The sequence below is a fragment of the Melospiza georgiana genome, chromosome 4 (genome assembly GCF_028018845.1).
Source record: "Melospiza georgiana isolate bMelGeo1 chromosome 4, bMelGeo1.pri, whole genome shotgun sequence".
Taxonomy (NCBI): Eukaryota; Metazoa; Chordata; class Aves; order Passeriformes; family Passerellidae; genus Melospiza; species Melospiza georgiana.
In genome coordinates, this window is record NC_080433.1 from 70933828 (window position 1) to 70948204 (window position 14377).

Genomic DNA, 14377 nt, shown 5'->3' on the forward strand with positions numbered 1-14377 from the left:
AAAATATTTTTACAGTAATATCTGGAAAGTAAGTGATGTAAATATATATATCTACTGAACCTTTAAAAAGAAAGCTTACCATGGTCTTCTCCGTACATCATACAGATCTATTTTGTTAGGTGTTCGACTTTTATCTACCCATGGGGAAGCTAAAAAGAAAAAATAAAAAATGTATGGAATCATATAAAACTTTATCTCAAGTATTTTAATTACAGCAATGTCATGAATCAGTATCACAGACTTTGCACTATATAGATATCAACATTTCATGTAGATAAAAAATAGTCTGTATTTATGTAATATGTCATTGAAATACCTAGACATCCTTATACCCATTGCCACATAATACAATGCAATAAAACTATGTATGTGTGTATGTAAATGTAAATGTATATGTATAGATGTATATGTATATGTATATGTATATGTATATGTATATGTATATGTATATGTATATGTATATGTATGGCCAAGTGTGTTGAAGAAACAGGTACTATAACTGACCACTGATTTCAATGGAACCAAAAACTCAACCAAAACACTTCAGACAATGAAACAACTTTTTTTAACAACTTATTTAATTAAAAAAATATTATTGCTATATATAATAATGGCATCTCAGTTATGAGCCTAAATAATTGTTCACTGACTCAAGAGCTTTACCTAAAAATGCATATTAGAAAAAGAACATGAAAATAGCATATTCTCTGAAAAAAAAAAAAAAAAGAGATGTAAATATTTATGTCTCTGTAAAGAAAATGCTAAAAATGATGGCCTTTTTCAAGTGCTTAATCTAGGCTTTACCATAATTTTCATCAAGGGTGGGAATTATTTCCTTACTGGAAGGTAAAATGACCCTTTCAAAACCATGTGACAGCTTAATGAACACAAATAAAAATGTGAAAAGCTACAGGGAATGAGATAATGTTCCACAATTTGTTCTCTCACTGTATGCCAAAAGCCTTGGGGGTGCTATTTCCTGACATCAATCATTTTTCTGTCTAGGAAATAAAGAAAGATACAGGCAGCTCCAAGATTCTTCCTGAAAAATAATATACCTTAGACAAAATGGGAGATTTATATCTTTACCCATGAATATAAAAGAAGCCATCAGCTTTGAGCAGCTGCCTATTTTTGATTTTACAAAATGAATCATTTCCTAAGAGACCAAACCATGATCTGGCCTATCACTTACTGGAACCTTTAAGCTCTGTAACCCACATTTACCAGCCACAGATAACACTGTGTATTGTTGCACACCAGAAGAACCTCAAAATCTATACCAGTATTGGCTATGATTTCGGACCAGACCACTTGAAAGGTCCTTTTGGGCCTGACAGCATAAAAGCATTTGAAATTTTCAGAAAGGAGAGAATTTAGTTTTTTTGAAATGGATATATGTTAAAATTCTAACTTAAGTATCATTACTTAGACATGCACAGGTTAAATCCACCAGTATTTTATTAGCCTACAAGGTTAGCACATGTTCAATGATGGAATTTTTTTTGGTCTTTGTCCAGGCTATCCTTCCCATAGAAATTCCATCTGAAAATCCATCTTTCAGATACGTTCCCTGAGACTTGCAAAATCTTCACGGAATATGTTCATTTCAGTTTGTTTTATGAGTGGTTTAGGTAAAATAGCAAAAATAAATCAAGATATTGACCAAGGCTGCCATATCTTTGCCAAAACTTCCAGTCATTTCAGTGACATCCAGTAAAAAGGCTGTGCCCTACCAAATATGTCCCTCTTAATTGACACATATCTTGAACAGCCTTCATGAATACAGAATTATCTCAATTTATGATCTGGATTTATTTCAAAACAACAGAGAAAATTCAATTTACACTGGTAATGTTATTTTATTTCACACGAAAGATAAGTTCAACTCCTTAAGTGCAATCTGTAAAGCAAAAGGATGGTGGTTCAAAGAGAGTTTGAAGGGAGGAGCTGAAGAAGGACATTTCCAACATCATCTTCATACACTACTGTGACAGCAAATGCTGACAGAGGTAGTTATTTAAAGCTGAACAAATGTTCTACAGGCAGAATGACAGAATGGCCCTTTAGCTAACATAAATTATCTACTGAAAACCATCATAGGAACATTTAGCTGGAATTCATCAGATATCACAATCTTCACATCTTAACTACAGGGTAATTTTTCTGAATCTAAACTAACATTTACAGAAGTATGAGTTAAGATTTCATTTTAGCTGTGCAGCAGAAGACCACGAGAAATAATTCAGATGCTTTTTTCTGCCAAATTTGAGAGCTACAAATACATGTTAATGTAACACCACCTCATAGGTAAGCACATCACATTCTTAAGGCTAACATCAGTTTTCTCAACAATGCCCTTCAGAACCTTTAGACCAAACAGCATGTGGCAAACATTTCAGAAACATGAAGAAGCAAAATTTATACCCACTTGAACACCTAATAGCAAAATTTGAAATGCCTGAAATGTTCCCTAGTATTCCTAAAAGCACCAAATGATTGTATAACAACACTTGAGGGTTTTTTAATTGGAAAAAAATCTCAACAGATTTAAAAATTCCTTTTCTTTGGTTTTGTTTTTTAACTATGGAGAGGATGTTCAAAACTTCAGGTTGAGACAGTAAAATGAAGGATGTGAAGACAATTTTTTCCAAACTGATCTACAGCAGAATTCCTTTGGTAAAACCTTGAGCTGCTAAACCTGGACTCAGTTCTACCATAGCTTTTCAGTAATAGCCAGGATTGCACTGAGGCCCACACTGTCTCTTTTTGAATACATCTATATTAGCAGCTTAAAAAGAACAATGGAAAGGAAGCCATTCATGAGAACTAGGCTATAAACTCTAATAACAGTATAATTACACACAAAGTAAACTGAGCAGATCCCACTCAGCACACTACTTACAGCCTATCTGCTCCTTCTCTCATGGAGATTTAAATGAGATTGTGAATGGTAACAGAGCTTTAGTTTTGGGTAGATAGGCACAGAGGTGAGCACAACTAAATTCTACTTTTTGCTCATTAGCATGGCTCTTGCAGTGCACCCAGTCCTGGAATGCCTGTCTGCAGCTTCAGGGCGATCTGCAGAAGGTCTTTAAAAACATTATTTATTACCATGCTGTTAAACCACTATTTCCTGTGCCACGGGTCAATAAGTTCTGTTTTCCTAATAAATATATTATTTTCTTTCCAGAAAAAATGCAACAAGCTTCTATATGCTTAAGTTTCAATGACTGCACGATTTATCACAGGATATTAATGGCTGCTGGGTCATGCACTAATTAAGATATATAATGTATAATGAGAAAATTTGTTCTATTGATCTTTCTGATGGTTTCTACAACAATTTACATAATCTAGTAGAAAGTCTCTGCAAGGCTCTGGCTCTGCACAACATAAATAAGGAGTCAGCCCTTAGTATCTGAAATTTCATTCACAGCAAAGAAGTGCTGAATTCCCTCTCCAAACTCAAGAGTTAACATGACTAAATTACCCATTCCTCATAGTCTCTATCTGGAATAACACTTTTAATTTTAGATGGCTTTGAATGGCCTGATGTGTTTTCACTGGTTTTAGTAACATTCTGAGTATTTATGGATATTGTTGAAATTGTTTTTAGTAGGAAACTGAAATTCCCTTACAATGTTTGATCTCCAGTGATCAATTTTAACTTATCCGGATTTAATATTTTTAAAACAACCTTTTTAAAAGATGATAAATTCTTTCTATGTAAAAATAAGTAAGTATGCATTAATAATTTTACAGGAAATAATTAGAAGGGATGGAGACAAATGAAAGAGATATGCTGTGTTTTTGGCCCATATACAGACCACACTATAAAGCCATTTGGGGAAACTGGCTTATACCTTACTGACAAAAGCTGTTATGTGGTCTAAAATAAAAGCAAAATGAAAAACACAAAAAATATTATTCCAATTCCCCCTCAAAAACTTAAATTGATCAAGGACTTTGAGATTTACAGTTTTGTTTATATAACATTTTTAATAAGGTTGTTTGGAACCTGGTTAACCAATATCTTCAAGAAATCAGCCTCATCACAGTTCATTGTTGCATAAGAGCATTTTTGAGCTATGTCAACACTTCACAGTTCTCTGGTGCATACATCAGGCTTTACTCATGTTCCCTTTTGATGATTTTCCTGTTTGGCATGTGGATAGATTTGATACTTTATAAATTATTAATTAGGTTTGATATCCCTCCCATTTCTGTTTGCGTTATTGAGATACAAGGACTGGATATAATTCAAGCAAGAGCAAGCCTTGTTTTTCTGTTATTTCTGCACATTTAGAGTAGAAATCCTCAGGTTTGTTGGTTAAAAGCAGAACCAATTAATGCACTATAGAGACTGTCACAGCATAGAGCCTAAATGAAAATATTTGTTAGGAAAGGAAGACTTGGTTACAGCCTCCCATTCTGAATTCATGAGGTAATTCCAGAGGCATAGGTGAGTGTCAAGAGAGAAAATATCTTGAAAGTTCTGCCCTGTTCTGCTGGTTAGGTATGCATGTGCAAGGAACAGAGAGGCAGAGATGAATTATTAACAGCTTTACATCCCTTTACATTATTAACACATTTGAGAAAAGAGGCTAAAAGCTGATATTAAGATAGGTAACAAACACCAATTATCAAATCCCAGGCTGCATAATTTTATTTTGATTCAAACTCCAAATTTTATCTTGCAATGTCTCAAATTAACATTCACGTGGATATTCAAAACAACCAAAACCACAGATTATTCAATTCCCTGAGCCAGATTCAGCAAAGTCTTCTCAGATGGAGCAAAGGCATAAGATACAGAATATACTTTGCTGATATTTCATAATTCTGTTAGTGAACTTATGTGAACAAAACTGATTTTAGATATGTGATAGCCCAGACTATTTGAGAAATCTGATACTCCTCAATTTTCTACTCAGAAAGAAGTAATTTGAATTTCAGTGTAGCAGCATCACTTTTGTAGAATTACTTAGCTGTTTTTCAGTAAAAGGTGAGACATGGTAGCTAAAAAAAAAAAAGCAGGCATAACTGTAAAAGCCCCTAACATTAATAATCATAAAGTGTTTTCAACTGCTATAATTAGTAGTCAGGATATCTATATCATAATGGTGCCTTGGATTAATTCTGGTTAATGCCATCCTCCCAAGAGAGAGACTGTTACAGACCAGCTCTGTGCTACCACACCAGATGTTCAGTCAGGACTGAATGCAGCCATTCCATTGTGATTTTCTTTTCTTAGTGACTGAAATTGCCAAAAACTTAAAATGTGTTCAGGTAAAATCTATCTAAGTTATACAGGTCTGTGCAATATCTTCAGTAACAATACAGAAAAGAGAGGATAATAACAATAAGGTTTTGTAGAATGTATTACCCATGTGATAATGGGTGATTATGTTATATTATGAATACTGCACTCAGTTTTAACACAAATCAGTTAAGCAAAGATTTGATATGGGAATAGTCCATACACAAACAAATATATTGATTTTTGATCCCTATGTAGCAAAACACCCAAGAGTGATTAGAATGTGCAATACCTGCTGCAGCTTGCCACTTCAAATGAACCTCTTTCTGTTATCTTATTTCAGAGAAAACATTTCTCTTTCTGCATGTATAAACTGAATTTCATCCTAAACATGTTGCTTGCATTAGATTCACCTGGACTAGAGACCATGTCCCAAAGAGGGCTGGAGTATCAGAGCTTGAGAAGAAGAAGAAGAAGCAACAAGCTGTTTTGTTGGCTGTGTAGTGGTTTCATTTTTTCTCCTATAAAAGCACATTCTGGAGATTTAAATCTGTATCATAAAGACACAAAGATGGCATGACTTTCAGCATGAAGGCATGGTGACCTGCAGTATGTAATTTCATTAACTCAGAAATAGCAGACTATCCTGTAACTCGGTGGATCTGCCTGTGTAACTGCAAAATTCAGCACATCAGTTTTGAAAAATGGGCCATAACTGAACTCACTGTAAGATTTTTCATATCATGAAATGTAGTGAGGTGGGTGTCAATCACTTCTCTCAAGTAACAAGGGACCAGGACGAGAGGGAACTGCCTCCAGTTGTGCCAGGGAAATTTAAATGGGATATTAGTAAACATTTCTTGCCAGAAAGGATTGTGAAGCATTGATACATGCAGTGCAGGGAAGTGGCAGTCACCATCCCTGGAAGTTAAAAAAATGTGTGGACGTGCCATTTGAGGACATGGTTTAGTGGTAAAGATGGTGGTGGGGCTGGGTTGATGGCTACACTTGATGATCTTAAAGGCATTTTCCACCAAAATTCTATGAGTATGGTTAGATGCAAATCATGTCAGTTCCTGTTCCTCCCTCACAGATTTCAAAGGAAAAAAGTAAACAACACTCAAAGAGGCTTATTTCTATGAAAAAGTAGAAGTATCTGCCTCACACACACTAATTGCACTAATTGATAATTTATAAGCTGCATTACCAGGAAAGTGTTTGTGGTTTTACTTTGTTTGCCTACTTTAAAGGATCCTTTAAATGTTGAGCTGTTAACAGGAACTAACAGCTATAAAATATAAAAGTTTTGCGAAAAAGAAAAGTGACATTCTCAGTTTTGCAAGGCTTTTGATTCATTTTCTATGGATTTTTTCAGCTTTCCAGTCTCTCAGCACCTGCTTCAGTAATTACTTTCTCTGGAGAGTTCAATATCATGGCCACAACACTATTGCTTGCCATTAATTGCTAACACAAGAGCAGCTGTGCACAGCAAGTTCTTCATTTTGAGAGATACCATTTTATTTTATTAGAAATTGATTTTTAAAGCTCTTCTATTATTAATTTGTCTAAGCAGGGAATGCTCTAATAGCTAAGTGAAACTTGATTCACTAACATCTAGAAACAGGTTAAGGGTTGATTTTTTGGGTTGGTTTTTTTTTTTGGTTGGTTTTTTTTAAATGAAGGATAAGAGAAAATCCTTATTCTGATAGCTCTGTTCTATCTATATTTTTAATCACAAATTTTGAAGACTTTAGGGACAAGATTATTTTTCTGGAAAATCATCACTGAAGTGCTGCTTTCTTTATGTGTTTTTCCATTTAATACCTCATAAGCTCAATTTCCATAGGAATACCTTGGTAAAATACTGGCATGAGCAATGCAAAGAGATTTTTTTCTAATTAATTAAAATTTCCATCATATTACACCTATTTATCACATAGATAAACAAAGGAAGACTAAGTAGAAGGCAAGGCTGCAGTAAAGAAAGGGAAGGATGCAATGGCTCTTTTCACTGTACTCTTCAGTACTGATATGACAACGATCCAGTGGAGATTACCAGACCTGCTGATATTTAAACTGAATTTAAATATGAGTTAACATAAAGGCACACTCAATACTAAAAGAATTACTGCTATGCATACCCCTGGCTTGAATACCTAACCTTCAGAGGATCACTGAAGAGGACATTTTTTCTCTCTATACCTGTTTCTTTTATCTGCAAAATGAGGACAAAAGGATGTTTTTATTAGTTCTTTAACCAGAAGTGTTCTGCAGATGAAAACTTGTGTTTTATGTGTGTAAAAGTAAAAGCTGATCAAACAGCTTTTACTAAACGTTCATCTAAATCAGGAATGTGTTTTCTTTTCAGTAATCCTATGCAACCAATTTTTCTTAAGTAGATTTATTACTGTACCTAGAAAGCCTCCTCTATCATATTTATCCACAAATAAATGTCTGCTGTCTGCAATCCAAAAAAAAAACCCAAAACAAAAGTACCCCAAAAAGACCCAACAAAAGGAACAAAGGGAGAGATGGTATCTGGTAAAAGGCACATAAATACAAAGTTGTTTTTAAAGTTTGTTTAATTAGTATTTGCTGCAGTGTAAATAGTATGCCTCCCACTGCAGTATTTTAATGAAACATTGATTAACAATTATAATCCTACTTATGCCTATAATTAAAAAGAATTTCATGATTAAAAGAGGAACTGGTTACCTTATACCTACTCTTCCAAGTAGTCCACCAAAAAAATTTTATTAAATTGTTCTTTTAGATAGCTGCTTTCTAAACCTGGATAGATGCCTCACAAAATGTAAGTAACTTAATATCTGTCAAATCATATTAAACTACTTTAATTAAATTAATTTATTTTTGAGCAACAGATTTGATCAGTGCTCTGTGGTTAATTATAAATTAAATTTGAAACATGATCTATATTAAAATACCATACTGTCCACACAGCACCAACAAAACACTACATATGCAAGTCCACAGGTGACAGATTCAATATTTATAAAAAACCAGAAAAGGTTTCAATTGGATTGGAATAAATTGCTAATTTCAATGATATTAATAAATCACTGCTAGATTACTGCTTTTATTTTGAAACAAAAACTACTGAAACCCTCTGTCTGGACGAGAATTAGTCAAGAGTCATCTTAAAATGACATCTTAAAAGCCAATACAGGGTTCTGGAATTAGATTCATAAAGTCAAATAATTAGGCAGGTAGATGTACATCTACTGCTACTACGGAGAAAGCAATTCAACATTTAAAATAATTTGGGCTCTCTTGCCCTGTTGCAGAGAATCCAACTTCTGAACTTAGTGACTCACAGTTTTACCTAAGAAACTCCTCTGGTTTTGTTTACTGTTTTCATAATACTGACTTTCAGTAGTGTTTACATAAAAGAGTCCCACAAAATACATTTCAACTTCCTTCCACAGCACTTTTGAAAACTGGCCCTGACTCTTGAGCTATACATTAATGATGGAAAACTGTCTGCTTGCAGGAAAAAAGGCTGGAAATTTCTAATATTATTAAATAATATTATTAAATTTAAGTTACCTAAAATTATTAATCATATATTTTTAAAATAAATTCAATGAATTGACAATTTTTTGTCTGTTCACTTTTTATAACAATTTGACATATTTTAACTGTAATTAAGAATCTATGCATTTTAATTTTGGGTTTTGATATTTCCAAATTCTTTCACAAATATCATCACTGTGGAAAAATTAATCATTTTGATACAGGCTTTCCAAAGGCCAATATAATGAAGCAATTTTTTTACAATTTATAATATAGTTTTCAAAATGCAAATGTGAAAAGCATCCACTTCAGCATATGAAACCTAAATTAATTTTTAGAACATCTGTTGCGTCAGCAAACTGAGATAAAGTTTACAAGAGAGGAATGGAGAGCCTTGCACAAAGATCTATTATACAAACCTAAAATGTAAAAGGCTGTTCAATTTGAGTTACAATGGGAAGCAGATGCACAAAACAACAGACATAACCTACAGAGTATCAAACTGCTCCACACTGTGTATGTATGTCCAGCATTTAAGAACTGGGGAATTACTTAGGAATTTATGAAGTTATGTTCTGACAGAATTGGACACCTATTAAATACTTAGCTGTGGAATAAATAGTAGGTGTGAGTATCTGGGTTTACACTAAATTTAAAATTGTGTTTAGGTGAAGTATATACAAGTAACATTTGCACCTGCAAAAGAGAGAAAAGCTGCTCCCATTTTTATACAGGTATTTTAAGGAAGAATGCATAGAGATTTTCAGGCTCCTATGTTGTGTTGGTGAACTACTGGAGTAGACAGGTTAGCTAGATATAAGAATCTATTTTTAAATATATGGGAGTTATTTTCAAGTGAAATATTATTTCCTAGAGATTGGCTGAGAGATATATTTAAGAAACATTCTTTTTCAGTACTAAAAAAACATCACATAGTGCTGGCCCCACACATGATGGTAGATCCCAAAAGCATTGGAAGAGTTGGAGAACAAAATAAATAATAAATTTGCATTTTCAATATTTTTTTTCTGCAACATCTCCCTGTATTTATTTCATGATCATCCAGCATGACAAAACAAACAGGATTCAAGTGCTCTGAAATATTCTTCCTGTAAACTAGCCTGAGGCAGTTTCCCTGCCTGTGCTAGCACTTGTGCTAATGATACAATAACAGCTTCAGAATAATCCCCTTCGCCCTCAGAAACACTAACAATCTTGTATAAACAGAAGAGAAACGTTCTCAAAATTCTTCCTCAGGCAGTTGTAGGCATGAGTCAACATGCTTCACACAACACATTGTTGTGTGTGTAGTGGACACATTATTCAGGCTTTGATAAGAGCATCACTTAACAACAGCAGCAGCACAGGTCTTGCCATAAAACAAGGCTTTCCATTACATAGCAAACAACAAAAATCAAATTCAGGCTACTCGTCATCTAAATTCAGTAAAATATACATCTATTTAAATTATTTAGTGTGATCAAGTGATGAGATTCTTTGGTGAAACAGATGCTGGTTGAAGTAATCAAGTAGAATTGGCCTTAGCTCTAATAGCAAAGATGTACCTGTCAAGGGTTGTGGATTCTGAGAGAAATGAACATAGCATGGTGCACTCACATTTTCACTGATGTTACACATGACTATATGTCTAATTTCCACATCACTATCTTTAAAACTAGACAAGTACAAAAAGGTCACTTGCAAATATTCAAGTGATTATTTACACAAGATATAGAAAATAATAGAAAAAAAAATTAAAATCTTCTGCTTTTCAAAGGACATAATCTTCTGTTGTTTTTACTTAAAAAAAAATACTAATTACATATTTCACTCCCAGTTCCTTCCCCCTCATGTTAGCTTTATGCCAGAATAATTTTACAGTCCTTGAGTGTGTAGTTCTTATATAAAGAAACATTGCCCATGTAAAAAAGCAAGATTTAGTTATATTTCACTGCTCATAGATAATTCAGAATATTTTCAATGCAATAAATGGCATAGCAGAGTTGTCTAGTGTAGAAACCCAGGGCACTGGGAATATTTCTCTGCCTGTTCTGGGGTGCCCTGACCCCCAGGGGAGCACTGACTTTGACCCTCATTCAGGGAGAAAGTTTCCTAGACTTCAAGATAGACTGGAATCCACAAAAGTGTGAAATAGATGGTAGAGAGTAGTGTAGGTGTATCAATAGGTGAGCAATATAGGTTTGGGGATTTTTATTATGTTGTGGATGGAAAAAAGATGGACGGAACAGGGTGTCATCCTGGGTTCCTTATTTGTGCTTCTTCTTCCTTCTTCTTCATGGGTTTGGGTGGCATTTTGTAATTGGGAAGAAATTATGCACTGTGGGCTCTCTGGGATCAGTTATTGGGTTAAAAGGAAAAATAATCTAGGTGTCAGTTCTTAATTGGATAGTTTAGTCTTAAAAGACCTTTCAACAAGAGATTGTTGGCCATTTTGTGCCTTCTAATGAAAGGCTGCCAAACTGACAGTAGTGAGGCTGTTTTACTGATAAGAAATAACAAACTCTTGAGTCCGAGCATGAATTACTGTCTCAAGTGCCTTCAATCCAGACCCAGAAAAACCAACGACTGGTACCCCCACAGTCTAGGACAGTTCAGTTACCTGGGTAATACCTTGCCAGGCCAGTGGCACTGCCAAAAACCTGCCATAATAACGTGGGGTCCTCCTCCCGGTTCCGCTTGAACACGTCGTCCAGGGCCGCCGTCCAGTTGAGTTCATTTAACACGATCGTTGCTGTCAAAGACAAAGCAAATCTGTTATTAGAAAGTCACATCCTAACAAAGGAAGCAACAGCTACAAAAAAGCAAGCTGGAACATTAAGAAAGTGATAAGATTTAATGTAACTAATCCAGAAATTAAATAAGAAACACACTTGTTTTCCTTGGGCATTTTCTTTAAATTCCTCACACTATCTTCTTCCTGTTGCATTATTTGCATGCCATGGTCCTTGGTTTATTTGCACAGACAACTGTCACCCTGTTCTTCTATCCTTCTTCTAAGTCTTCTGATGTTTACATTTTTGTAATGGAGTTTCTCATGCACTTTTCATGTAAATAATGATTGTTTTGCATTACTTTCTGGAGGAGGAAAGAATTGATGGTTTGACCAATGTGGTTGGAGAGGTGGCAATTTCATCCTCCAATTCAGGGTCACTTTTGGAATTCTATAAATATTGAGGTTTGGAAATAAACGTGCCCATTTTTGCCTTGGACATCTCAGCATATCAGTGTCGCTCATTTCATGTCATATTGCAACAGACAATATCTTCTAAAATTAATTGTTTTCTGAGATGTCACTCTAATTGCACCTCCCAACCACAGAGAAGACTGTTTACAGAAAAACAAATGCTGGCTAATTACAGTGTACTGCAATAAGAATGAGTAGAATGGCATCAACAAAAGTAGGTATAATATAAATGTAACAGAGATGTCCCTTTCAAAATGGATTATACGGGAAAAAGACACTGATGAGTTATTGCTACTATTAGGGTGAGGCTGTATGAACAACAGTGCTCATTAGGACACACTAAAAAGATCTTAATATTCATAGATCTGGGCTCTGACACTAAGGACAGCAAAGTGAACGTTAACATTTATGAGTTGGGTGTATTAACTTAAAATACAAGAAAAGTCACATTTCAGCTAAACAGTGTTTCTATGTTGCCAGTTACACAGAAACTTACATTCATAAAGATCTCCTGTACCAATACTTGTTTTAATCAATGAAATAGTTTATATCATTAAACCAATATGGAATATTTAAACATGTTCTATACCTTCTTTAGAAAGTCCTATATTGGGAAACTTTAAAACTGAACATTAAATGATCAACACTGTTGCACTAAAGAATCAATGTACTAGATTCAGTAATCAATAAAATTACATTGTGAAACAAAACACCTTATGATAAATCATGCTTTTCACCTCAATCACTTGTAAGTATTTCATTAATTCTCCTCCCTCCCCCACCTCCAGTTTTAGGTAATTTCAAATGCAGAGTTATTTTTGAAAAGCAAAGTCTTTTTGATAGTTTGTTCACTAATTATTTCTTTTGTGTTGCATACTGGATTGTAAGCAATATTTCTGAAACTGAAGCATCTAGTTCAGCAAGCCAAGAGTGGAAAGGAACCTAGAAGAATAAAAACCTTTGAAAAGAGCTAAAGATGTAGGTATAAATCCAAGGAAAAGTGCCACTTGCCATAGAGATCCTGCTTACGTTATGGTATTGCACACAGGAAAGAAAATTCATCTTTTGTAAATGGGCAAGTCAAGCTGAAATAAAACCAATTCACATTTAAAGGACCTGAGTGGCATTACAGAGAAAAATTTGGTATGTAGATTCACATTCTAGCCCCCTGCTACATAGGAAAAAAAAAAAGATAAAAATAAGGATGGATTGAAAGTTAACAGTTTACAGCCCATTTCCAAAGTAAGGCTCTTAAAAAGTACTAGAGAAATGAGATCACAACATTAAACTTTACAAGGTTGTTTTTAAAGGTTAAGGAGAAAATTGCTACACCATGTATTTTGCAGAAAGGTTTATCTGTTCTTTTTCAGAGTAGTTTTAAGATATTAACCTCTCAAGAGATAGCTTTCTGAAGAAATATCAAATGAAATTTCCAGCTCTTGAGATTTCCTGTAAGCAATAAGCTTTTATTATATACCTCTCTTTTTGTCAAGTAGATAATTATAAATAAATATATGTTTATGTAAAGAAGAAAAAATCCCTGAGGCACCATGAGATGTTAATTATAATTTTTAAATGGTTACTGTTCAATTACATCTTAGATCCAGTTTGACCTGCTGTGTAACTAAAGATTATACACGGACCCTCTAAACTTGACTTTGTGTCAGATCTGGCCTCCAGAAGGCTCCATTAAGTCATTAGAAGCTTTGTCAGTTTGGTAGACAGGATATTTTCAGTTTGATTTTGTTTCTTTTCATGCTACTGTTTTCTGTTTGGAGGGACAGGTACCAATGTCTTCACTCTTGTGACCAGTGAGGGGACTCAAGAAGAAAACAGGGAGCTGTGTCAGGGAAGGTTTAGGCTGGGTATCAGGGAAAGGTTCTTCATCCAGAGGGTGGCTGAGCACTGGAACAGGCTGCCCAGGGATGGGATTACAGCCCCAAGCCTGACAGAGTCCAAGAAGCCTCTGGACAATGCTCTAAAGGAACACAGGTCATGGAGCCAGGAGCTGGAATTAATGATCCTGATGGGTCCCTTCCCACCTAGTATATTTTATGATTCTATGGTTGCAATATCACCCAAAAATTATTGCAAAGAATTATATCTGTATGCACACACCTCTGCACATACAAGTCATATATATGCAAATATATATATCAAATAAATACATACCAAAAAAAGGAGATGATCTACAGATAGTAAAATAACTAAATACTGAAGTGTCAAATCCAAGAACCAGAACTGACAATTTTTTGCACTTTATTGGACTTGTTGAGATTAGGCTATAAAGTAAGAGATAAGGATTACTAGGTCTTGTGTGTATTATTTGTGGGGAAGTGATGCTCTACAGTGAGATTTAAGAGTTTTATGATTTT

General features: G+C 34.5%; 1 protein-coding gene across 4 annotated transcripts in view; it reads right to left on the bottom strand.

Annotated features, from left to right (window-relative positions):
- Positions 1-14377, bottom strand: part of CACNA2D1 (calcium voltage-gated channel auxiliary subunit alpha2delta 1) — a 360232-nt gene that overhangs the window by 99752 nt on the left and 246103 nt on the right. For all 4 annotated transcript variants that reach the window (XM_058023720.1, XM_058023719.1, XM_058023722.1 and 1 more), the window contains exons 7-8: positions 11418-11549; positions 80-149 (exon numbers count right to left, since the gene is read on the bottom strand). In XM_058023720.1, coding sequence (XP_057879703.1) covers positions 80-149; positions 11418-11549 — 202 coding nt within the window. The remainder of the gene's footprint in view (positions 1-79; positions 150-11417; positions 11550-14377) is intronic.